The sequence below is a fragment of the Urocitellus parryii genome, chromosome 1, assembly GCF_045843805.1.
Source record: "Urocitellus parryii isolate mUroPar1 chromosome 1, mUroPar1.hap1, whole genome shotgun sequence".
Classification (NCBI taxonomy): Eukaryota; Metazoa; Chordata; class Mammalia; order Rodentia; family Sciuridae; genus Urocitellus; species Urocitellus parryii.
The window spans coordinates 17,995,283-18,023,046 of NC_135531.1; the positions used below are offsets into that span (position 1 = coordinate 17,995,283).

A 27,764-nucleotide genomic window follows, 5' to 3' on the forward strand; every position below is an offset into this window, starting at 1 on the left:
TTTTTTTTTACTATCTGTAATTAGAGCTTGTCCATTATCATATTTGTGAAGGGTTTTGTCTCTGGTACTACATTTTCAGTTAGCTTCCATTAACCCTAACTTTACACGTGGAAGCAATGAGAATTGTTTCGTTGTATAATTTCTGACAATAATAAATTTTAACATTTATCTTAAGATTTTAAAAATTCCCTTTTTCAAATTTGCCAGATATAATACATCAAGTCCCTTTAAGGAGAAGAGACAAATTCTCACTGTGTGTGTTTTTGCACATGTACCCATGAGTGTGTGTTGAGAAGAGGTGTAGGACGTACTGGCAGGGATCGAAACTGTTATTTTCTTTCATCTAGGCTTATGAAAGAGTAAGGCTGAATACAATTGTTGTATGAAAGTTTGAGCTTCTTGGGTCTATTATATATTTTCACCAGCTTGCTTCCTGCCTCAAAGACAGAAGTTTCTTCAGCTTATGGAAAAATGTTGTATCTTCTCAGTCTTTTTTTATGCCTACTGGCTAGGCCTTGGCAAATGCATCCTGGACTTAGCAACATAATCATCACCCCCATGGAAACTGGAGCAATGCCACCTTAACCTGCTTCCTCCTCTCTTCCCTCCACTCTAGCTATAGTCCCTGAAGGCTTGGATAGGACTAGGACTGGCTTCCTAGAACTTTTTTTTTTTTTTTAATTCATGAGCCCCCTCATAACCTCATATTGCCCTGTGATGCCCCGTGCCTAGGACCCTGATGTGGGTAACAGTGACAGTGTCAGAAGTGAATTGTGTTCAATGAGAATAACCAGCAACTCAGACCAAATAAGTCCTGGGTAAAAACATTATTTCAACATGACAATAACAAAGAAAACCCACACATGGTAAAAATTTATCAGTGATTTTTCTGAAGAACTAATTTGGGTTAACTGTTATTATTCATGTATAGCCTCTCTCATGATAAAAATCATTATGTGCAATCAAGTGAAGGCACTTTATTATCGTCTTCTATGGGCTCTAACCTAGGAAGAGTAACCTCATCCATAGGAGCCATGCATTTTCTTCTTGCTTTGATTGCAAAAGTGGCACAAACCCATCTAAGGAGGTAAAAATCTGGCTTCCAAATTATTTTAGATTCATTAATTACCCACAGTTTGTGAGTCTTTCACTTCTCTTGTGCTCTAAAACATCTAGTAAAGATGAGACTTGGAAATCCGTCAATTAACCTTAAAACCATCTTTAGTTGCAACCTTTTGATACTGTTTAGTTTCTATACAATTATCTGTAGGGGTTAGAGGTAGTATATCATAAAAAATTAAAAACAGACTTTCTGGTAAGGTATTTTCAAGAATTCAAAAGCAACAGAACTCTCTCAGGGTTTCTCAACCTTGGCACTGTCAACATTTTGGACTGTGACATCTTGTGGCGGACAGTCCTGTGCACCTTTCCTGTGAAAGGGAATACCAAGCAGCATCCTGGCCTCTACTGGTGAGATGCCAATGGCAATCCCCTCCCCCCACACTCAGGCATTTCAATCAAAAATGCCTCCAGACATTGGCAAGCATATCCTGGGGAAAAAATTGTCCCCCACTTGAGAAACACTTTATTAGCTTAATATACAAGTCCTTTAAAAGCCGAAGACATAAAAAAAAAAAAAATTAAGAAACCCATTCCTAATAAGAGTGATGAAATGTTTTTGGTTTTCTATGTGAAACTATACCTATGAACTGGCTACAAAAATAAATGTTTGGGGGATGTATTCCATTTCTTGGAGTCTGTCTTCCATGCAGTCTCAACCTTTGTTTAACTTGGTTGACTGCCTCCATGCAGAGTGCTAAAGGCAACGAGATTTTTCTGGAATTATGGACTGTGAACTGGAAATGCAAAAGATACAAGGAAAACATTGTTTTTCTAATAGCTTTCTTCCTGGGGCTGTAGCAAATGTATAAGTTTATACCAGTGAGAATACATAATTCTGTTAAAAAGGAAAATTCATGTGAGCTAAAGAAAATTGATTTTCAGAACAAATTTTCTACAATTATATCTTACAATTAGTTTTATTAATTTTATATAAATATAGAGAAATATATGTAAGTAGTTTGGGCTAAGCATCATAGAGAGATTCAACAAGAGGAAGCAATGATGAATTGTTTCAAGTGACTTTGGAAAAATTACAAGGTTTTGAGATGAAATGTTTTTTTTTAATCTAAAATATTGTCAATACTGAGTCCTCTGAATTACAAACTGTCTCTTCCTATGAATAAGTAGAAGCCAAATATTTAAATCATTAAGAATTTAAAAGGTCCTGCAAATAATATACACCAGTATGGGCAAGTTGGCAAGGGGAAAAGTGGAGTTAATATCGAAAATATTTAACAGCTTGAATTTCACAGATACCAAACAATCGGAATGGTTGCTGATCCTACTAGTGTATGTCAACTGAATACTAACCCTGGAAGAAAGGAAAATGCAGAGCAGGGGTTGTCATCTGTGTACAAAGCAGGAGCAGGAAAGATGTATGTGTGTAAGGAAGTACGTATTTAAATATATAAACATATCTGCATCAGCATCATTTATCAACATGTATAAGAAATTCTGACAGTGGTTGTCTTTAGAGAGGAGAACTGAGGAAGGTCACCATATAGTTTACTGTTTAAAGCTGGTCAATTTTGAGAGAAAAGGAGACCATTACTATCACTCCAGAACAATAGGCGTAAACTTGTACAGTTGTGAGTAAGTCTGGGCATAAATCACCCCATTACTAATAGACAGCTTTGGGAGTTGGAGATGATGTACCTTTTTTTTTCTTTTTCTTTAAATAAAAAGACTCCTAGGCAATGAATGAATATTCAATCTGCAATAAAATTGGAATGGGAGAATGTCACTTTTTTTGTCATTTTTGCCTTTTCATCATTATCTAAGGTAAAAAAATAAATTTGGCTATTCTTGTTATTCTTGTTAAGGGTAAATGTGGTTATTGAAAATCTTGTCTAATAAACTTATTAACAGAGATAATGATCAAGCAACCTCTGAAACTAAGAAGTCAATATTTGTAATTAAATAGAGTTCGAGCTGTTGACTTGCTAGACATCTTAGTAAGCTTGGGTGGTCTTTACTGTTGCTTCAAGGGGTCCCGTGTAGGAACTTGTTGCTCATTGTTTCTTCATCTTTCAAAGTCCAGTTCTAGAGTATGGGTAAACTAAACTCAAATATCATTACTCTTGATATGTTATTCAGGAGTATATTTTTTCTAGTTACATTGGTTTAAAAGTAGTACATAACATTAATGTTAGTAAATTCAGAATCTGATCAATTGGGGAAAAAATATGTCATGTAACTAGTGAATTAGAAACAGCTGCAGAGGACTTTGGACCTTAGCACAAGAAGCATAAAGAAATATCAAATATAGGGACTGAGGTGCAACTCAGTGGTAGAGTGTTTTGCATTCAGAAGGTCCTAGGTTCAATCCTCTGCATGCATACACACACACACACACACACACACACACACACACACACAAAGTACCAAGTTTAAAAAAAATGTGCTTCCCACCTGGAAAGAAGTCTGTCTCTAAGAAAACTTTCCTTGATTACATAGTTTTATTCTCTATTTTAAAATTTATATTCTAAATCTATCACTTATACTAGATTCATTCTACATTTGTAACAAGAGGCTGCAGCAGGCTAGTTTAAGAGCTTAGTTAAGTCCCCAACACCCAAATCCTCCCTAGTTGTGCTATCTTCGTGCTGTTGAATCATTTGACATATATTGCATGTAATTCTTGACCTAAGAAATTTATAGGCATTAGCTCATTTAATCCTTAAGAAAATGATCAAAATAAAATCCTGTGAGAAACAGGGTAATCATCCTCATTTAAGAGAGGAAGGAAACGGCCTCAGAGAGGGGGAGTAACTTGCTAGATCACGTGGCTTCTCAATGGCAAGGTCAAGGTTTGAACCCAAGCTGATAATTGCAGAGCTGTACTTTTAACAGGGACACTGCACTGTGTCCTGGCTCAGGGTTGGCAGCCAAGAGACTTAAGTTCCAGTTCCAAATCTGTGACTTCCATATTTTCTAAATTAAAAATAGGACATGGAAATTGGCAATGGGTTAGGGTATTTCTTGGGTTTTTCCCCATGAAATCCAAGATGTGAAGTTGCCACAAGAAAGGAGGATCCTACTTCTTCACCAATGTAGCCAGAGAGGGATAATTAAGGCTTCATTTGTTTTATAAAAGTAGAAAACCCTCCCATGTGCCAATGCTGTTTAAAGTACTTTACACATATGAAACTGTAATTTTTCTAAGTCCTATGAATAGCATTATCATTCTCATTATGGTGGTAAGCAAACTAATTTATGTTCCTTGTTCAAGGTTAAGCAGCCAGTGAGATGCCAACACAGTCCAGCTGGTTCCTGAGCTGATGCTCTTAAGGAGCCTGCTGCAGCCACTTGTTACAAATGTAGAATGAATCTGGTATAAATGACAGATTTAGAATATAAATTTTAAAATAGAGAATAAAGCTATGTAATCAAAGAAATCTTCCTCAGAGACAGACTTCTTTCCAGGTGAGAAGCAATTTTTTTTAATTTGGTAGTGTGTGTATGTGTTTGTGTGTGTGTGTGTGTCTGTGTGTGTATGCAAAGGATTGAATCTAGGACCTTCTGAATGCAAAACACACACTCTACCACTAAGTTGCACCCCAGCCCCTATATTTGATATTTCTTTATGCTTCTTGTGCTAAGGTTCAAAGTCCTCTGCAGTAGTGACATCTCTGGAGGTTCAAGGAAACACCCGTTCTATATTTCCTCAACACCCAAATCCTCCCTAGTTATGCTATCTTCCTTCCATTGAGCTTTGGGGATTGCTTGAGGAGCTAAGGAAAGCATGAGTCTAGAAAAGTTGTAAAGGGAGGTAAGTTAGAAGACAAGAAGATCTTAGCAACTCAGATACAGGGTAATAAATTGAAGGTACAAAATTCAAACTGGAAGTTGCTACTCTTATAAGTCTTCTCCACCTGCCTAAGTCCTTCACTTCCACCCCTCAAACATACATGCACTGCAATCTGGTAAGGAAACAAACTGCTGCAGTGATTTCTTGCCAAATCACAAGTATTCATCTGATGCCAATCTCCATTCCCCAAACATCAATTAGAATCCTGAGTGTGCCAAGCCCTATGTATTGTGGGGAAAAGAAATGAATGAGATAATTTCTGGGCTTAGGAGCCCTAGACGGACCTGAGTTTGCCTGCCTATAATTCCTTAAATGTGTTACTTTGCAGTTCTAATAATGACAGTTCCATTTTTTGAGCCCATATTGGGGATCAGAGAAGCAGTTTATAAATTCCATCTCTAAAGTACATGACAGTTCTGGCAGCTATGCGATATTATCCCCATTTTATATATGATGCAACTGAGATCCCACTAATAAACTAAGATCAAATGAAGTTCCCATTCTCTTTCGATGGCATCCTCCTGCAGTTTCAGTCTCAATTTTCTTTCCTGTGAAATGGAGTTGAATGATGCCATTCTGCTAAACCTGCTGTAAGAATAAGGAGGATATAGAATCAGGTCTAAGCCCTTACGTGCTACATGGTGATTCTTACTATTAGAGGAAACAGACAGAGTTGTGTACAGAATCTGAAGTGCATTATGAATTACAAGGAGGGAGCAGATGTACTCACCTGAGCAGAGTCTGATTTTGTGGTATTTGCATGGAGCCTTGAAAGATGAAACGTGTTTGGTGTGTGGCAACAGGTGGTGAAGGGGTGGGGTGAGAAGTAGAAAAACATTTTCTGGGTGAAATTTAAAGCATAAAAAAAGAGATCGTCATGGCCAAAGTGGATCTTTGTGATTTTTTTTTTTTTGGAAGCTTCAAATTTTCAAACATTTCTAAAGTAGCTAGAAAATTTGAACTGTTACCTGTTAAGAAGGAAAAATCATACCATTGACTCTCCCAGATTACATGGGATTATATTCACAGAGCAAGGTGGGTATTTTCTCTCTTTGCTAAGTAATACCTAGACCAGAAGGGCAGAGATTACGTAGCAGGACTTCAGAGAAGGAGTGATAAATGTCAGTGGAGAAGAGATACAAATGGAGAAAAAAAAGATCTGGAAATGAGGCTTCTGAGTCAGTGCAAACTGTGTCCTCGTTCCTTTACCTCGTTCCTTGCCTCCAGACCAAGTCCCCTAGACAGAGCTAGTTCTAAAAGTAAGCGCATTCTGCTGCTAGTCTGGATACAGCTGAAATATCAGCACTTAAGATTTATTAACACTTAGCAAATCCTGTTCTATTACTCTACAAGGAGTGTTCTGCCACATCTCCCTAACAGCAAAAGACCTTAAATGTGGATAGGAACAAGAAAACTGTTGTAAACCACAGAGATGCTAAACCTGGCCATACTGTTTAAAGCGTGTAGCCTGAATTTACAACTGAGAGCGTCTTTGGTAGAAACTTAAAAGCTTACTTTCATTTTTTAAAAGTAGTTTCCACCTAAGAGTCTCAATTATAAAATATGCAAGAATTTGTCAGTATATATTGGAAATTTAAAAAAAAAACAGTAGATAAGTATCAAGTCAGCACAAATCAAACAAAATGGTTAGAAAAATGGTGAGAGAACAAAGATAAGTTGTTACTTAAGTAAACGTGAGCAAGTCACTCTGAGACGACCAAAAAAAGTCTATGCACAACAATAGTCCTCCCCTTTCAAGAAACTCTCACAACTTATTTTGCCATAGAGGAACTTAAATGTTACAATATCTTGCTAACCAATCAGCAATGCTGCTGGCCTCAAAGCAGGAAGCCCTTTAATGTATAGTATTTTAAACTGTGCAAGTGAGACTTCTGGCTATCAGCTAGTTTTTGTTCCCTATGCTTGTAGGATGGAAAAGCAGATGTGAAGTCCCTCATGGCGAAGTTTAACACAGGGAGCAACCCGACAGAGGAGGTCTCCGGCAACAGCAGGCCCTTCAAAGTCACAGGGCAAAACTCCCCTTCAGGAATACAAGCGAGAAAGAACTTGTTCAACAACCAAGAAAATGCCAGCCCTCTCACAGGACCCGGCAACGTGCCTAAGTTTGGGACCCCTAAGCCACCACTGGCAGTGAAACCCACTTTTGAGGAAAAGCCTGACAAGGAACCCAAACCCCCATTTTTAAAGCCTACTGGGGTGGGCCAAAGATTCGGAACACCGGCAAACTCAGCCACCAGAGACCTTGAAGCCAAAGTGGGATTTCTGAAGCCCGTAGGCCCCAAGCCCATCAATGTGCCCAAAGAAGATTCTAAACCTGTGTTTCCTCGGTCTCCTGGAAACAAGCCTTCCCTTCATGGTGGGAACCAAGACCTAGACTTGAAGACACCAGGCCCAAAGCCGGGACCCACTCCTCCAGCTCAGGACAATGAACAGAGGCAAGTGTTCCCAAAGCTGGCAGGGACTAAAGGCAAGTTCGCGTCAGTATCACAAGATCATGACCCCAAGGCCCTGTTCCCCAAGCCTGCCTTTGGCCAGAAGCCATCCCTGAGTGCGGAGGACTCCCATGAGGATGAGAGCCCCACCAGAAACCTGTCTGCCCAGAAAGGACCCTCACCGTCCCTAGGAGCCAAGTCCAAGAGCGGCCCTTTAAAACCCCCCAGGGAAGACCCTGAAAATAAAGGCCATGGGGGTGACACTTCAAGTTCACCGTTTCCTGGAGTGGTCCTGAAACCCAGGGACAGCAGAGGCAGCCCAGGGCTCTTCAAAAATGGTGAAGAGAAAAAAGAAGATAGGAAGCTGGATGCTACGAAGAACATCTTCCTGAGCAAAGCGAACCAGGAGGAGTCAGGGGCATCTCCCGCCAAGTTCCCTAAGGCACCTTCCAAGGTGACAGTGGGGGGTCCATGGGGCCAGAGTCAAGAGAAGGAAAAGGAAGAGAAGAACTCAACAACTCCAAAGCAGAAGCCATTGCCCCCCCTGTCAGTGTTGGGCCCACCTCCACAAAAACCCAGCAGACCACCAAATGTGGACCTGACAAGATTCCAAAAAGCTGCTTCTGCAAACAGTGAGTTATTTTCTCGTTTGCTAATCAGTATGGTGTGTTCACAGCAAAGGGTATTTTGCAGTTCCCAGGGAAACATTTCTAACAAGAAATGATTTCATAACTGGTACTTGTGTGTATGGGATGAATTTTCTTTTCCATTTTATCTTTTCTGTTTCGTGAAAGGTCTGAGAAAGTTGAAGTCTGAGTTCTATGTAAGCATTCTATTAAAAAAATACCTCGGTGGGCTGGGTTTTTCGGGGGAGAATACGGGAGGAGGAAGGAAGTACATCCATATGATTGGTAAGTGAATTTGCTTAGTGATAATTATTGCATTTACTTCCTTATTTGGGTTTCATTTCAGTGAAGAGACTGAGGTATGTTACCTGTATGACCGCAAAGGAGCTAGACAGAAAATGAGCAAACTTCTAAGTCAGAAGTTCTCAAAGGGGACAATTTTGACAACCAGTGGACATTTGGCAATATCTGGTGGCAGATTTTACTGTAACAACTGGAGAGTGCTACTGGTTTCTAGATGGTAGAGGACAGGGGTGTTGCTAAGCATCCTGCTGTGCATGGGACAGCCCTTGATACAAAGAATTATCCAGACCAAAGTGTGAATAGTGCAGAGATTGAGAAACCCTTATCCAAATCATTTCCAAATATCTACACCCTTCTTCATGTTTAAATAGGAGAGGAATAGGACTCTTGGGAACTGGCCCTGTGTGTTTCCTATTTTAGCTGTTTTTTTTTTTTTCAATATAAAGCTTTCTGAAACGTTCTGATTCATAAAGTAGTACAAAGCTAGAAAATTATACTGCATTATTCTCCTTCTGGGTGACTAGTTTAGTTTTCTTCCAGAGATATCATTGCAGTATAATGGCATGTGGTATAATTTGATACTGAACGACTTGGCAAAGATTTGCAACCCTTCATCATAATGAGGAAAGCTTGTGCCTGGGATGATTCATGTTTTTGGTGAATGATATACAGCTGTTGTTTATTGTAAGGGGGTTGGTAAAAGGATGCTTACAGAGACCATACCACTATTAGTCATATTTTTCTCCTAACAAAACTATGGTCTAATTAAAGCAGTTCTAGGCCTAACAGTTGTTTTTCTTTTTCTTTTTTTGGGGGGGTGGGGTGGGGAAGTTACTGGATATTGAACTCAAGGGCACTCAGCCACATCCCCAGCCCTATTTTGTATGTTATTTAGAGACAGGGTCTCACTGAGTTGCTTAGCGCCTCACTGTTGCTGAGGCTGGCTTTGAACTCACCATCCTTCTGTCTTGGCCTCCCATGTGGCTGGGATGATAGGTGTTCACCACCATGCCCAGCTCTAACAGTTGTTTTTCATTGTTGCACTGTGGAACCTTTGTGTATCACCTACCTGAGATCAGCATATTCCTTGTTGGTAAACAGATAAATGATCAAATTCTCCATTAAGAAACCAAGTTTGGAAGGCCAGGCATGTTGGCACATGCCTATAATCCCAGCAACTCAGGAGGCTGAGGCAGGAGGATCACAAGTTCAAAGCCTGCCTCACAGATTAGTGAGGCACTTAACAACTCAGCAAGACCCTGTCTCTAAATAAATACAAAAAGGGGTTGGGGATGTTGCTCAGTGGTTAAGCACCCCTAGAGTCAAATCCCCAGAATGAGAGAGAGAGAGAGAGAGAGAGAGAGAGAGAGAGAGAGAGAGAGAGAGAGAGAAGGAAACCAAGTTTGGAATGACCCTGTGATTATCCATCCATCTTCTAGAAAGATTCAACCCTCTTACACATGGTGTCTCCTCATTTGTCCCCTTGTTCTGATGCTGACTTGTAACTCAGAGCTCTTACTGTTGTGAGAACCTCTAAATGATTCTTATTTCCCTACCTTATTTCTTCTATGCCTCAAATAAAAACTTAACTATCGTAACGTTCATTTTATGCTTCTGAGTTTATGCCAGGGATATAGTTCTTATATTAAGCAGAAATTTGGGGGCATTTTCTTGCATGCACCCACCCATCTGTGTTCCCACTTCTCTTCTGGTGGTAACACCTGGTGCTAACATGTGGCTCAGTATCATGCTTTTGGATAAGTTTCTCAAAATGCTAGGGAGGACCTCTTTCTGGCCCCCACCAACCTAGCAAGCTCAGCACTGAGTGATTCTCAGTGTAGTAGAAGGACAAGGGACCCAGGCAGAACTGCCAAATAGACAGTGTGTTACCCTTGTCCTCTTCCTCCTCCCCTTCCCAGTCCTCTTTCTATCCTGGCCTCCCTCTCTGTTATCCAGATGCCCAAGAAGTAATCTTTACTTTAGATACTGTCATCGATGAAACCTTCCCTCAAGATACATTGTGCTCCCAAAGGTAGCCTGTTCCCTCTTCTATCTCTCCCACAAATCAAAACTCAATCTCTCTCAATGTCAACTGACCTCAACTTGGTGTCAGGATAAAGCAATCTGATTCATAACTTCAAATTCTGAATAACGTCCTTTTAAGGCATTTACATCATTTTTTTTTATTAAAGTATCTAACTCGTTTTACATTTTTGAAACAGAAACTACATTCTGGCTCAAAAACGCATGAAAGAAAATTCACCTTGAGCCCTGGTCTGCCATTTGCTGGGTATTCCCAGCCCTTGTCCTGTAGAAACTACTCTTCTTCATTTGTACATGTTCATCCAAAGTTTCTTTATATCTTTTCACATCTTGAAAAGGAGTAAAAAATTATTCTTTAGAGATGCATAATATTCCAGTAAATGGATGACTGTCTTAATTGATTTAACAATTTGCATAGTTTCTCTACATTTCCTGTTGAAAACAATGCTGCAGGAAAATAAGCTGGTGCACATGTAATAAAATATGCATTTATTTTATGAACACAGAAAATTTATTAATCATCAGGTCTATGGATTTCTGATCCTGCTGCTGCTGCTTTTCCTAAACTATACTATAAATATGAGATAACTTAGTATTATATCTAGGAAGGTATAAAATATACCATAATTAGAAAGTACATGTTCATGTTATATAATATCCAGGTAGCAAGATAAACAGTTGGAGAAGAATTAAAAATTTTTGTAGCAAAACAAAGAATTCTGAGAGTCTATTCTTTATCATCCTAGAGTACATTAGTGGCAAATTAGTAAGTATATATGTATACAAATATGTGGTATATTTTATGTATAAATCTTTAGGTAGGGAAGATAGTTTAAGAGTTCAACAAGTATAAGTATCTCTTTCATTTTACAAGTTGGGGTTGAGGACAGCAGATGTGACTTACCCAAAATCATACATCCAAGATTGAAATTCAGGTCCTCAGATTCCAAGTTCATATTTTATCACATACCTTCCTGCCTCTATATACTCCATATACTACATGTTTATTATTGTGTGTATGCATATTATTTATATTAAATATTTACATATGTAATTACAAATACATACATAATTTTAAATCAAAGGACTCTTAAATTTATCTGTTTTAATGCTTATAATATCCCATGAAATAAATAGAGCAATTTTTTGTTTTTGTTTTTGCAGTGCTGGGAATTGAACCCAGTTACTTATCTATGCTAGGCTAGTGCTCAACCACTGAGCTACATACTCAGATGTTAGAGCAGCTTTATTTAATTCATGTTAAGCCAAGATATAGTGTCTGGATTATCAATTTTTAATAATATTAATAGGTTGGGGACTAATAATAGAGTTAATAAATATTAAATAATATTGTGTTTAAAGTGCTTAACAGTATCTGGCATATAGTAATAGCAAAATGAGTAGGCACTGTCAATACTTTTATTATTTTCAGTTGCATTGATATTTGATTGCAAGGTCTATCACATAATGATAATTTTATATTATAAAGATGATTCTAGATATTATAAACTGCATTTTATATGCTTTTGTTTATGATATGTAAATTTCTTAATGACTTATGTAAAATGTTGATGAAGATTAAGTAATCATTGCTGAAAGAAAGGTTTGCCACCAGAATTCCCTAGAATGTTTTCACTCAGGAGCCCTCTTCCCAGACTAGAGGTGGTATAGAGCAACAGATGCAATTCAGATAAATGGCTCCAGTGAACAGTCACCCCAAGATTTGCTGCCTCCTGCAAACTGAGTCCAAGGGAAGGCGTCTACTCCAGCCAGAAGGGGAGAAAAACAGCAAACCCAGCACTGATAGTTGTTATCCTGAAATTGGTACCACTATTTTCTTCCCCATTACCTATCTATCAGCTTGGAAGAAAAAGAAATTTGTCCAAGTTGCTGTGAATCATTATCAGCCCCAGCTGCTTAAATTGGCAGCTTCTGGGGAAGATGTTTCTGGGCACGCTGCCACAGACCCTAAAGTTTTCTGACATTGGAGTTTTTACTTCAACTCTAACAAATGTGTGCCCTAAATACACCTTGCTAGACATGAATTTTCATATCACAGGGTTTCAGGATAAATTATTTTCTGCCTGGTATAATTAGAAAATTTGCCCATTTGCTTACAAAAAGATGGAAAAGAAAGGAGATGATATGCTTTATAAAAAAAATGAGATTCTATTGCCAAATGTTTGTCCACTAATTTTTTTTTAATCCACAAGATTTAATAAATACCTATTGGAGCAAAAATATAGAGATTTACTCCAAGATTTTTGTTGTGTTTAGAGGTAATTATGAGTGTATTTAAATTAACTAAAGCTTCATCAAATTCTCATTATACAATATAGACTTTGAAAACTTTATTTTCATATCTTTCTGCCTCATTTCTTCTTTTTCAGGTAAATATCCAGTTTCTTAAACCTTTTCCCAGATGTACTTTCATCTTTCACCATCTGTCCAATATATTAGCTATTAAAATAATAATCATTTATTGAAGACTAGTCATACACCAGATATACACTCCTCCCTTTTTATTTCTCCCAAGCTATTAAATAAAATTTTGTGAGGAAACTGAAACTCAAGAGAGGTTGTAGTGTAACTAACCATGGATGATCCTCACATCCCTCTGACTCCATGCACTCTGTCCTCACTGCTTACCCCACCCCATGCTGAGACTCCTCTCCTGAAATATAGGACAGCAGGAGATGATCAAACACATACAACTATGCATAAAGGCTCCTTGTTTTCAGGCTGGGGTTGTGGCTCAGCGGTAGAGCACTCAGCTAGCACGTGCGAGGCTTTGGGTTCAATCCTCAGCACCACGTAAAAATAAATAAAGGTATTGTGTCCATCTACAACTAAAAAAATAAATATAAAAAAGGCTCTTTGTTCTACTTCCTTTCTCTGACTTCTGATTGAAATATTTATTTTTATTATTATTATTATTATTATAAATACCACTATAAACTTCATTAAAACGAAAAGAAATTTGCTTATCATTCTCTCATTTGGAGCACAGAAATAATACAATTTTTTGTCAATATCTTAGGTTTGTCCTCTACAAAAGTCTATTTACCCAGAAGGCAGTTGCTCCCAGAGTTTTCAGTGTAAAATTTTAATGCTAAAGTAATAACTTCAACAAATTGAATAACCCTTGCCAGTAGACAAGCATTCCATGGAGACAAGCACTTGAATGGAGCTTTGACACACAATGAATGATATACAGAGCATCTTTCTTGCAGATCCATTTAGCTCACTCACTTGTAAACTGTAAGCTTAACTCTAACACTTTGCTTCCTGAACATGGAGTTAATAACTTTTTTCCAAGAACCATTTAAGATTACGAAAACCTAAACTTCTTAAAAAAAAAACCTCCAAGATATCAAAATGTTCTCTGAACTCACTTTTCCTTTGGCTCTGTCTGGTTCCCAAGCCAGGGATCAGGGTCTTCTTCCCAATAACCCACACGATGACCCACGAACAAGGTTTGAATTCGTAAGAACCCAGGGACAGACTGTTGGTTTGCATGTAGGAGCTAGTAAAGACCTGGGAAATATTCGGTTCAATCCTTTTTCTAGTCTTGTTCTTGATACTGGAGAAAAACCAAGACCAATTTTTCTATATGTCAACTATACAAATGATCTGTTAAGTACCTTGAGAGATACAGAGATAAGGCCAGGGCCCCAGAGAGCATTAACAAGGGGCTACAAGAATAGCATGCCCCCTCTCCACCTGTGTATGTGCCATTTCAACTAATCCAACTACAGCAAGTTGACATCAAAATAAGCTTGTGGTGGCCTGGGTTGTAGCTCAGCAAGGTCCTGCGTTCAATCCAACCCCAAAAAAGAAATAAATAAAATAAAAATCTTAGGCTATTATACCAGCATGTGTCAGAAACTTCTAGAAGGTGGTGGAATGAGGCTATTTCTAGGAGTGGGTAAGATTTTCCTTCCCAGATCCTGAAGCTATCACCTTTGTTTGTACCTTCATTCTTCTTTTATATGTACTATTTTATATGTTGCCTGACCTTATTAGATTATGAAAACCTATCTTCAAAGCCCATATTGAAAACCTTAATGTCAGTGTGTGGCAGTATTTTCCAAGTATTGCTTTGCTTCTAGCCATTACAGGAAAAAGTGATTCTATGCTCAAATACCTTTTAGAAATTTGGTGATAAGTAGTTTTCTTTATAGTGGGATTTCTCCAAGAATTAATGTACCACTGTGTGGTTGGAATCTAAGAACAGGGACGTGAAGAGCAGAGAGCAGGACTTTGTTTTAACGCCTCCCAGACTAGACTCCTTCAGGACACTGAACACTGGAGGCAGAGCCCTCCAGCGCACACACTGGAATTGGACGTCACTGTGCAGTGTGGTTCAGGTGGAGCTTGCCACAAGGCCCTCACCATGTAATTCTAGACTCTCAGTCTCCAGTGGGCCTGGCGTGCACATTGTGGCTCGTGTGCACTCTTAACTTTTAGCTCTAACCCAAGCCCAGTTTGTTTCATTTGCCTTTCTTGATCCCTGGGAGAGCATTTTTCCATAACACCTCTAGGTCTTCCATTTCAGGTTGAAACTTTTGGGAGCCACTTATCGTTAGCCAGTTGGCAGTTCTCCTGGGTTTAATCCAAGAAGAGAAATGTCTCGGAAAGACTCTACTCCTGAACCACTCGAGTCCCTGGTTGGATCTTACATGCTTTCCCTGTGTCAGTCTTCTCTAAATTCGAAAGTTATCTCTTCTGCTCCTCTAAGAGGAGTCTACTCCTCAGTCTAAACCCTCTTCTCTTGAACAAACTGTTCACTGTTGTTTCACATCCCAATAACAACAACAACAACAACATCCCTTGGACTTTTATTTTTATATGTGCAATTTCCTTATCCTTTTGATAAGCAATCGGCATGGTCTCTATTTTGAAATGCTGGCATTTAATTCGACTGTGGAGAAGCGTGGGGCCAACCTCAATTTCCCCTTTTGAAAATGATTTGCTTTTCTGCCTGGATTCTCAGAGAAATGTTTGTCTTTAAGGTTCAGAAACAGCTACAATATGTCTGTGTCGATCATTTCTGTCGTCATGACAGATGATGTTCCTCTTTGTTCTCAGGCTCTCGGGATTTTCTGTTCCATATGCATTAGGATCGCACTATTGGTTTTGATCTGGTACATGGATGACAAGCGCTTCTTCAAACTCTAATCCAATGTGATAAATTTGCCTTCCCCTCAGAACTGCCTTTGTGTTCTGAGTGTTGCTCTGAATGCACGATCCTGTAGAGTGGATGAGAGCTGTGCTGGTCTGCTGTGAAGTCGTCAGTGGGGACCTGGATTTCTGTGCTCCACACCAAGGCATGGCCAGCCTCCTTGGTAGCTGACCTCCTTTCTGCTTCTGGTGTGATGTTGTTGGGGATACTTGGGGCTTTTATTCTTGTGGATTTCCATTAACCTCCCCCTAGCTGCTCGCTCACCCCAGGTCCCATGCTCCAACCTGGGGCATAATAGAGAGAATTCACAGTTTGGTTTAGAATCACTGTCTTCCCCCCCAGTAATACTTCTGGGCCTAGGGAGCAGGTGGGGATCTTAGCTTGCCTCCTCTAGCCCTAGAACCTTCTATTTCTTCCCTTATCCATATTTTTTTTCCAGTTTATACATGAGGTTATTTTCTCTTTCTGTAGTGATTTTGGGATATTTATCTTGTTTTGTTTTCATTATTTTTTATTGGAGAATTTGAAGAAAGACATCCTGCACATCCCCTCCCTCATTATTTAATGCCAGCTAAGTACTTTTATAATTATAATCTAAGGATCGGCAACATTTCCTAAAAGAAATTCACCCCTTCAAAAGGCAGGCAGCAAGAGGGCAGAAAGGAAACTAACACAGACTGAGTGCCTGCCACGTGCCTTCCTTCATTCCAACTGTGCTCACTGGTCAAGGACATTTAGATGACTACCTCAACCCTTCCCGTGTCTCCTACTCTGAGGCATGTTGTGGGCACATGGGCAAAGGTGAAGTAGGGGCCAGGATCCAGCTATCTGATGAGCACTGGACTCTGGTATTAGGGTCTGACCTTGGCTAGCCTGCAAAGGCCCTGGGAACAATCCTAGTTCAAGCCTGTCTGGGCCAGTTTATATTTGGTGTAGGATGCAAATAGAGTGTTGTATAGAGTGGAACCCCATGGTGCATGCCTGTAATCCCAGCTACTTGGGAGGCCAAGAGAGGAAGATCTTGAATTCAAGGCCCTCCTGGATAATTTAATGAGACACTGTCTCAAAAACTTAGAAAATAAGAAGAAATACTGGATAGGAAAATGAGACAGGAAAAGAAGGGAGTTAGCAGGAAAAGAAGGGAGTTAGCAGGGCGCCTGGCTTGTGGGGAAAGCAAATTTCTTCTCTTTAGAGCCCTGGCCATTTTGTCATTAAATTATCCCTTGGAAGCCAGGTGGAGAAGAAGCACTTGCTGTGATCCCAGCCACCCTGGAGGCTAAGGCAGGAGAATCACAAGTCAGAGGCCACCCTGGAGAACTTGGTGAGACTATCTCAAAATGAAAAATAAAAAGGACTGGGGGTATAGCTCCTTGGTAGAGTATCACTGGGTTCAATTCCCAGTGCTGGAAAGGCAGGGAGCAAAAGTCCCCGGGGCATATTTAAATTCTTAGTTCTTTGCATGGTACTCAATTTGACCTTCAAAATTTCTGCTCAGACACAAGCTATTCTCCTAATATTAATTTTAGTTCATCAAAAATCCACATTTACCAATTAACTTACAGAGAAAATTTCCTTACAGTGGGATCCACCCTGTTCATAAGAGAAACTATCACTTTCCTCAGCTCCAAGAACAGAAATTTTATAAAACACAGTTTCAGGGACACATGCCACAATTTTCCTTGTTTTAAGAACTGTTCCCATGGTCAGGAGGGTAAAATTAATAAAGTTTAAGCAGCTTAAAAGATTCATGGAAATAATGCCCCCAAAAGCTGGCATTATATCAACTTTAGTAGCATTTGTACAATATCAAGGATATGACCCTTTGTAACATAAATAAATGGTTTTATGATGGCTCATTTACCTTCCAAGTGTGAAATGTACCATGAGACAATTTTTAGTGCACAACATATTTGATCAAAATTGTATAATTCTCAAAATAGTAAAAGCATTAAAATAGAATTATACCTTGCATAAGAAAGAAGAATGAAACAAAAATTTAATGATCAAATACAAATGCACATAAATATAATAACAAAATACAAAACTCTTCCTGATTTACCTTCAGTTGCTCTTGCACAAGTCAAATTTAAACACTGGCTGTGAAGATTGGACAAATGTCCACATTTTGATCCCATCTACTCACTGGGCAGCTGAGGCCTTCCTTCTTACTATCTACTGAAGTCATTTTCAAGCCAAGTCAAACAAAACTCCTTTTTTCAAGAATTACATTTCTAGAATATGTATGTGGCTTTATAGGCTCCTTTGTCTTTGCCTTGATCAAAACTATTTCTGATATGATAGATTCCTATGCTAAAAACCCGTCTTTGTGCATTTTTTAAAAATTTTTAAAACAAAAGGATACTGACTTCTCTAAAGAATAACTCCACTATTGGAAGAACAAAAGTAACCCTTGGGAATAGAAACCCAGCTACCTGTTTTAATAAAAGTACCTGGAAATTTCCTAGATTTTTAGAGAAGGCAAAGTCATGATAATTATGGCATAGCTCTAAAATCCCAGGGGAACTATTTATAAACAAAATTATTCTTTCCTTCAGCATATGATAAATAATGAAGAGAAATAGATCCAAACACTGGAGAGTTTAACTGCTACAATATCCACTAGAAAATAGATGATAAAAAAAATATTTTCTCTTCTGTTTTAATTGCCAACAAAGAAAAAAAAGGTCATACTTCATTCTATCTGGCATATCAAAGGTTTAAAAAAAAATCTAGATCACCTAATAGAAATAGATACTATCAAGAAAAAGTAACTGAAGATATGACATCTGGTTGTAGAAAAAAAAATGTGAACCAAAAACCATATGAGGTTTTTCTTTCCCCAAAGAAAGGAGCTGCATTGTCGATTCAGCTGTTTGTATTCATGACAACAGTTGGCATCTCCGCAGCTGTGCCACTGCACACCACAACGGCTTTTTCAGCGTTGGTCTTAGCAACTGAGCATGTGTTTTTCTATGGGGTGGAAGTAGGTCTGTGAAGGTAAGGAAAGGTACACACACTACCCTTCTCATCTCTGTTCTTGGTTTCTTCAAATTCTCAACAATAAGATAGTCATCTGGTTTCAACACTCTGTGGGACAATATGACTAGTATGACCAGGTATTAAAAAGGAATCTATCAAAAAAAAAAGCAAACAGCAAAGTCAGTAAATATCACAGACATCCAAACCAAATTTAATATTTGTTCAACTTATTCTGGAATAAAAGGTGTTCAACTATTAATAGGAAAGGAAAGAAACCTGGATTAGTGCCAAAAACAGTTTGCCTTAATGTCTTTACTGTCCTATAGTACCTCCTAGTTCTCTTGAAAATTGTCACCTGGAAGAAGATGAGATGCCCCAAGTGCCCTCAGCTATTGAGATCTGGGCTGTGGCTTCTCCAGGTCTTCTGCTTCTACCTGCCCTCCAGACTTCAGCTTCAGGTTTACCTCAAGTGAACTAGAAGGCCAACAACAACAACAACAACACACACACACACACACACACACACATAAACACAACCATGATTTTGCTCCTCGTTCATATTTCCAAAAATAGTTTTGTGTAGAAGGCAAGTCTGCAAGATATATTTTAATCATTCATGCTTCTATAAATAGAAAGACTTCTCCACCTGATGTGAGAGGTTTAGCAAGCAGGAAACCTTGCCCCTTGATAGAAATGGGTTTATTTGATTTCTCTGAAGCATTAAATTCTTAGTCCTCATGGGGAGAAATGAATTGTGTTCTGGCTGAGTGGCATGAAACTAACCCACCAGGTGACTACCATGGGGATCTTGCTTTCTCAATAAACCCTAAGTGACTATCTCAAGTTCCTCCTGTTGGAGTAGAATGTAAGCAAGTGAGGCAGCCAGTGCCACTAACCTTAGCAAATAACACTTCTTGAGACCACCACAAACATCTCTCTCTTCCGTTTACCTTTCTTCCTCTTTCTCTCCTTCCAAGATGTAATTCCTTTAAAAAAAAATCTTTTTTATTTATTCTACCATCATCACAAATCTCCTTTATTTTGGGCTAGTGAATCCCACTGCCCACTGGTTATTGATTTTTGCACTACAAAGAAACAGGTCACTAAGTTCTGTACTACCAAGAAAACACAGAGAATTGCAAGTGTCAATGTGATTTGGACATATAAAAGCTAAAACAGGAAATACAAAAGTTGTGTTATTGTGCTCCTTAAAATCAGTACAAAGTCAATTCTAGAGACCACCCCATATTTTACAGAAAAAAAAAAATCTAATGCTGTGTGCGGGAGATCAATGAACCAGCAAGTGTCTCGATTTCTCAAGGTCACTTCCAGCTTCCGTCTCCCACCTCTTCTAGATTGGATGGGTTTGGGGACTGTCTCCCTGCCCCTGTGCTACCTCGCACTATTAACCAATCATGGTCTCAGCGATTTTCTTTTCTTGTCACTGTAGATCACTTATTGAAAGCAATTGTCCACAGGACAGATTTCAAGAAGGTTTCAGAAGCCAGGGGAGTTTATATTGTATTGAGGCTGGAAGCTCAAAGGGGAATACTAGCAACTTCTGCTCTTCAAAGGCAGCTAATTATTTTGCAGTTCAGTCACCTGACTCTCCCTTATGGCTCATTCTCTTATTTCTTTGGTGCATTTTTCTCAGAATAGTTCAGCTGACTCTAGCTATAACCTTTAAACTCTGCATTGTCTTTCTTGCATATAAACAGAAGTTTCTTATCCAAAGCTCTTCTCAGAAGGAGAAGGTGGGATGTGATGGCCAGGAGAGAAGTGATTTTTATTTTACATTGCTATTGATAGTCTCTATTTACTAGAAATGAACTGCAGATGAACCAAACATATGGAGGCAAATATATGTCCCAATAAAGCAGGAACTGAGTTATCCCAAATTAATGTTTCAGGTAATTTTATCTTTTTATCTATTCTCAAGAGCCTAATAACTAGCGATCTTTAAAAAATAAGAATGCTGGAAAGACTTTCCTCTACCAGACCCGGGATTTGAAAATTTTGAGGGTTTTTTCCTGAGTTAAAATATGCCAAGAATACCCCAGCCAACCAATGTCTCTTACACGTATTCCTGATCATTGTGAACATGACATGGGTCTTTAAGGAGAAAAGTGGCCAAATTGGATTGAGGTTCTGACCAATGGTGTGTGTCTAAAGGAGTAGAAAATTTTCAAAATTGAAACTTAGTCCTTCAAAGACTTTCAAACTTCAAGTTGCATTAAGAATGTTACCAAAATTCCTAGTTCAAGATTTCTGGGCTGGAACCTAGGAATCGAACGAGTTACCAAGCTTCTCAGATGATTATAATGCAGTTGTTCCTGGATCACATTTAAAAAATAGTGTCATCAACAGTGGGAGGACGGAGGTGAGAGGATGGGGAGAGGAAAAGTTTCTAAGCTACGAGTATTTTTCTCAGCACAAAAGAAATGACAAAATAAAACTGAGACAGGATACCAGAAGTTAGAGATTACATCAAAACATGCAAATGAGTGACTAATCTGTTTAAGCAAGCAGGTAGTACCCCATGCTAGGTCTTCAACATTTGCTTGCTTAGGGGAAGTGCAAAGGTGCTATTCAAATATCTAACATCTAGGGTGGCATAGCTCTGACCACTGCGTTGTCTGAACACCAGTGTCCTGAAGGTCCTTGGTTGTTTTGGGCATTAACCCTTTGGTTGCTGGATTATAAAGAGGTCCAGGCATCCCTGAGGGATGTCTGCAACCCTTGTGGGTTTGGAAAATTGGCAATTAAATTGTAGACACCAACTGACTGTCAGCCTGGAGGAGCAGAGCAGCATGCCGCCACAGAACACCTGTAATCAAGGACTCTTGTTACTTTCCTGGTCTTTCCTCTCTTCCCTTTTCTGTTCTCTAGCCCTTGTCTTTTTTTCTCCTTCTTCCCTGCCTGAAATTGACCTGAAAGTTTTTTTCTGCACAATATTTTTCCCATGGCCCATATAATTCCTATTAATTAAATTAAAAAAAATATTTAGCACTACTGGTGGTATTCAAGACAAAGAAGAAAATGGAACTGAAAGATAAAGAGCCTTTGAAAAATCTCAACAACTAACTACACGTCACTGTAAGGGCTACAGTTATATTGATAGAGGCCATAATGACAGCAGAGCCCAGAACCCTGCCCAAGGAGACCCCGCTTTTTCCTTGGGCAGGTCTCCATGCTTGTGATAGTCCTTCCCACCCACCCAAACTGGCCAGGGAGGCTAGGGGATGAGAGAAACTAAGATCCCTGGGGTGTTTTATGCATCAGATCTGATTGGTGCCCCAACTAGACTTGCTCAGTCACTCTACTATCTATTTAGATAACTCATCGTTTGGTAACAATATTCATCTTATTATCTAATGAATTTTAGCCTACTAAGTACCTAATAGTTAAAATAGGCTTATGTTCATATTATATTTAAAAGAAATTAGGCCACTGCAAAAGAAAGCCAGGCAGTTGTTCTAAAACAAAGGATGAGTTCTCTTATAATACATTTTTATTCAGATCTTCAAAGATGTATAAATTTAAAGAAAGGCACTCTCATATTTTGAGGTTGTAGACAGATCTTTGTGTTTGTTAACCTAATGATAAAAGGAAGGGATGGCTGTGGCACTGATAAAAAATTGGTTTTTTCCCCCAAACTTGTCACTGTATTTTTGTAAGCTGGAAACATTTTTTTTTAGCTTGCTGTGAAGTTGATAGAAGAATTTTCAGACAGTGCCATGAACACTTAGTGATCTACGATAAGTGAGGCATAGAAGACAGGAGCACTTTTTTTTAATTTTGAAAAACGCAGGAGCTTTCACAATTGTTTTTCATCGAGGAGAGACAGGAGCAGATTCTTTATTGCCAGAGGCACCTGGGTTCAGTACAAGATGGGTGACTTGCTGTGGTTTCCCATGGAAGGTTCTTCCCTTTTTAAGTCTCAGTTTCCTCATCTGTTAATGGAGATAAGAAGTCTCTATGTTATAGGGTTATTGCAATGATTAAAAGGACATTTAGGACAAGTGTTTAGCACAGTTCCTGGTACACCATAAAGATTCAAATCAATGACAGAAATTTAATCATATTTTTAGGGGAGAAAAACAGATAAAGTTCAAATACAGACCCCAATTGCAAAATAGATGAACAATAGATAGTAGTCATCAGCAGCTGCTATAGCTATCAATCAGTACTAGTAAAAATATCATCCAGTTGTGGAAGATGTTAAATCACATTGTTTCATTTAAATGCAACATAAAAAATGTTTTATTGGTCGGGCGACAAGGCTCCTTCGAGTGCTTGCAGCAGGGAAGATGGTGGGCCCAGAACAGCGCCATTGCCGCCAGTGTGGGGCGCTCTTCATGGGCTACTGCATCTACTTCCACGGCAAAAGGTGGAGTGACCCCACCTTCAAGAAGAGGCTTCGGGAACGAAGAAATAAACAGAAGCTTGCCAAGGAGAGAGCTGGGCTTTCCAAGTTACCGGACCTTAAAGATGCTGAAGCTGTTCAGAAGTTCTTCCTTGAAGAAATACAACTTGGTGAAGAGCTGCTAGCTGAAGGTGATATGAGAAAGGTGTGGACCATCTGACAAATGCAGTTGCTGTTTGTGGACAGCCACAGCAGTTCCTGCAAGTGTTACAGCAAACTCTTCCACCACCAGTGTTCCAGATGCTTCTGACTAAGCTCCCAACAATTAGAGAACTGTGAGTGCTCAGAGCTTGGCTGAAGATGATGTGAAATGAGACACAAACGTCAACATAATAAAATCTCAGATAAAAAATGTTAAAAATTGTTAACTTGGAAGATGAGCAGCGCTGGGGGAATAAGGGCAAATGTGTTTGTTATAGACTGTCCTACATTGAAGTCTACCCAAGTTATTGTTTGCTTTGTGTAGATCCATTCATTTGTTTTATTTATTTTTCCCAGTGAAACGTGTATTTTGATAGAGCTTTTCACTTTATAAATACACTATAAATTACCAAAATATCACAGATTTTATGTATTCCTAAGACATGCAGTTAAAGTGTATGCATGGCCTAGGTTTCTTGGGCTAAAAAACAGCCAGTTCTCAGTTTTAAAAGTTAGGCAAAAAAGTGTGAAGAGTGCACATTTTTTAAGCTAGTACATTTTACTGTAAATCAGAAAATTGGGTAGAAACTTTATTGTTTGTGAAAATGAAGCATTAAATCTTTGAGAGGTGTGCTACTGTGCTGTGTTAACTTTACCTCCTCCCTGTGTATCGGTCCTAAAATCTTTTATTTAAATCAGTGGGCTTCTGTGTTCTGGGTATTATATCCTTATTTTAAGTATACGGGGTTGCAGGTGGCAACAGGAGTTAGAACTGTGTGCATCTGGTGTCGCCACATGAGCTTTGCCAGTACGTGTCTGCTCACTTTCCTCATTCACAGAAGGAGAGACTGGTCTGCTGATCCCTCCAGGGTCCTTTTCAGTTTGCAATTCGCCTGAGAGTATTTGTGCAGCCAGGCCTTGCATTTTTTTTTTTAATATTCTGAATTTTGCATGCTTGCCTGAATTAGTATTTCTGAATTGATCTTTTCTAAATGGTATGACTGTCTTCGTTTTCGCTGAGACTAAATAGTTTTGTCACTATTGTGTAAATTAATCTGAAACCTAACCTTTTAAGTAACTGAGATGATCTGCTGGTAAGATGATTCCATTTTTGCTTTTATCTTCAGTGTACCTCCTTAATTCTTCAGCTTGATTGTCTTGTGTGGGGAATGAAGTGTGATCTTGTGACTAAAGATTTGGGAAGATTGGGGCTGGTGGGACCTTTTATTTTCAAATAGTGGCATATTATCTCAGTCATGGACTCCAATTCAGAACTGAGAATAAATAAAGATCCTTGGTACTTAATGGCAAAAAAAAAAAATATTATCATATCAGCTTGATCTTCTTATGTGCAGTATCTTTTTGCATCTCCCCTGCCCCGTATCTCTATTTCCTTTGATATCAGTTCTTCTATTTGTTAACTTCAGAGTTCTCTTTTCTTGTGTTGCCTCTTTAGTACTTGGAGATTCTTGGTTTTGTGTGCAGGTTTGTAGGTGGAGTCAATGTGATGGTCTGCCATTTCTAGTTTTTGAGCAGGGTTGGGGGAAAAGCCAATTTAGTGAAACCAGAGACTGGTGAGGGGCTTGGGTGGCTCATCTTCAACATAGTTGCTCCCCTTTGCTCCTGGACATTGCAGGCAGCAGAGCTCTACTCATCTTCATCCTCCCAAGGGCTCAGTCAATGTGCCCAGTATTTATTTCTATTGTGTGGCACTCAAAGACCCAGCTGCCTCTGCTCAAGTGATCACCCAAGGCCACTTCTGGCTCCCAGAATTCTCTGTCCCTGAATGTGGAGCACTCTCGGGTGGCTCCCACTTTGATGGTCCTCTCTCCTGTGCTCTCTTGAGCTTTTGTTTCCTTTTTGATCTGATCTCTCTTCAAACCTGCCTTTTATGGATGCCTCAGGGTTTCTGGCCTTCTGTGGGTTTACTTTCTTTTTTTTCCCAGTGAAATTATGTTTCCTTTTATGTTGTTTCAGTCAGTTACATTTTCTATCCTTTCTAGAAGTTGAGGGTGAGCACAGCTCGCTATGGCAGCAGCTTAGCCTACCATCTTGACCAGGATTAATCAGGTATCTCAAGGGTAAACCATGAGTAGAACATTTAACTGTTGTGTAGCATTAACAGCAGGGAAATACTTAATGAGTTACATTAAAAGAATCAATGAAGTTTGGGTTTGAACAATGGGAAAGAGTGAAAAATTTTTGACAGGATATGTACACCAACGTAAAGTTTCCACCTAGTAATGATAAATAAAACAATCATCCAAAAGGAAGCCAATTTTGTATCTGGAGTCTTCACTGAAACTATATTACAGGAAAAACTGACTTTGCTTCATGAGTGGCTTTTCTAATCCTCTAGAATTTACAAGATCTAAAGGAAGAGCTTTGAGAAACGTGTCCTTCAAAGGTCATCAATTAATTATTTGGAATTTTTAAAGTTAAATAGTATCCAGCAAAGGATTTTGACTTAGACTCCAGACTTATAAATACTAATCTTATATAAGTTGAGATCAAAGTTAACTAATGTGGGCCTAACTTGTTTTTTTTTAATATTTATTTTTTTAGGTGTAGTCAGTTGGACACAATACTTATTTTATTTTACTTACTTATTTTTATGTGGTGCTAAGGATTCAACCCAGGAGCCTGGCACATGCTAGGTGAGCACTCGACCGCTGAGCTACAACCCCAGCCTCTGTTTTTTATTTATAGTACTTTACACTTAAAGGAAAAATGAATATATAGTAGTGTTCAAAGATGTCCAAGGGATAGAAATTAATTAATACTTCACAGTAAAATGCATATACTTTGTGTACAGTTTTTAAAGTAGGTCAAAACAGGTTCTTCATCAACTTTTGTTTTTGAGAGAAGCACTAGTTTTAAAACATATATACAGCAAGTATTTTTCTATTATACTATTAAAAAGAAATTTGGGGGGAAAGGGTCAATCAACAAAAAATACAATCACTGAAGAGATTTTTTGTTTAAGTCACACCAGCAAATTAATGGAAGTTACTTCAGCATCTTGATTCAACAAAGAATTTTAAAATACAAGTATTGTTTTCAATGGCAGAAACACATTTAGTAACATATCCTAGGAATAAAAAAATTAGTCTTTCCTTCAACAGACCAATCATCCAATGTAGGAATTCTTAGGGAATTTTCTAGAAAAGGCAAGAAAGTTCATCTTTTTTATAGTCTGTGTCACCCAACAGTTAAAGATTTTCATGTCTAAGCTCATCAAATAACCTATATAACTGTTTTTAAAATTTCATATTATAATATTTTTAAATGGTTTAAACAGTCAACAATATTATTGTTCTGTTAAGATAAATATACCTCTTTGTAGGGAAAAAAAAACATCAAACGCATTTTTTTCGTTACAGTAATTGAATTGCTTATTATTTTAAGTTTAATTCTATCCTAAGCACAATATTGCAAAATGTTTTATACTTCATTGATAAGTTGGTTGAATTATAATTCACCTCAGAAACTTGGACCACTGTCTGCTTTAGATAGTTTGTTTTGAAAAATATAATTACATTTTCTGGTGTGGTCATAGAATTCACCTAGAAAACCAATTTTTAATAATTTAGCATTCTTCCTCAAAATCAAAAATTGCCTTTTCTTTTAAGGTATTAAATAGGACTGGGTTTGCCCATCATCTCAAAATATCTTACCTGATACATTTTCTAACATTTCCTTTGGCTCCATGGCTCCTCGAGGCAACATTTCTCCCAGTGTGGACTGTGAACCATCTTCATTAGTCTCCTACCCCCACTTCATCCCCACCTCCTCCCCTCCCTGAAGGAGAGCTCCTTGGCTAGGGATCTCCGACTTCCCCCAGAAGTTCATCAGAACACGGATGATTAAAATTTTTTAAATCCAATTAGCCCTTCTTTAAATGGCAAGTGCTTTTTTTTATTTTTTATAATATCCAGAACAGCTTGTTTTCTATAAACTTATTTGCCTGAGGAACATGTTGGACAGAGTAGGAATGAAAGGGTAGTGAAACCAAGGAAAAGTCATCCCGAAAGCCAGGAAGTTGGTATGAATCATTGTAGAACGTCTTGTTCTAGGTTCTGTGCTGCCTTAAGTGCTAGGAGAGCAGTCTATTTGCGAAGAAGTATTGCAGATCCACTGGACAGTATGCAATCTCCCTGTGCTAGGAATTCCTCCAGTTCTTCTGCAGGAGGTGAGTGCCCTGAGGATAGGTGCAACAAGTGCAGTGCATATCCCTGCTTGTTACAATTGTGACTCAAGACACTTTGCATGCAGCCACTCCTAGACTAAGGTCTAAATGTACCTAAAAACAAAACCAAGACCAAGACCACAACAGGAGGCATAGAGACCTCTGAGGACAAGCTCCGTCAACTTTGCTTGCTTATACCTGCTGCTTATTTCCATTTTCCTAAGGAGACGATTCTGCCCTCAACAACTACTGAGGATGATAAGATGTTCCTGAAACAACTGACAAAATTAGTAATTTTCCTTAATTAACGCTTTATGTTAAACAAAGATAGACCTTAGGCATAAATAAAAATCCTTCATTTGTATTGCTCAGAAGCACCTGTATAGTGGCTCTGGGAGCTTTCTCAAATCTTGTATGACCACATTGCCATGGTAGATGATATTTGAAAACCCCCTACAGACATGCACACTCATGCTATTTGTACTT

At 38.7% G+C, this 27,764-nt stretch overlaps 1 protein-coding gene and 1 pseudogene across 1 annotated transcript in view; both read left to right on the forward strand.

Moving 5' to 3' along the window:
* The first annotated feature begins 6,889 nt into the window (after positions 1 to 6,889).
* The window catches only part of Fyb1 (FYN binding protein 1), a 93,399-nt gene continuing 72,524 nt past the window's right edge, over positions 6,890 to 27,764 (forward strand). Inside the window, exon 1 of the mRNA XM_077795497.1 lies at positions 6,890 to 8,018. Coding sequence (XP_077651623.1) covers positions 6,890 to 8,018 — 1,129 coding nt within the window. The remainder of the gene's footprint in view (positions 8,019 to 27,764) is intronic.
* LOC113191886 (mitochondrial import receptor subunit TOM20 homolog pseudogene) lies at positions 22,833 to 23,262 on the forward strand (annotated as a pseudogene).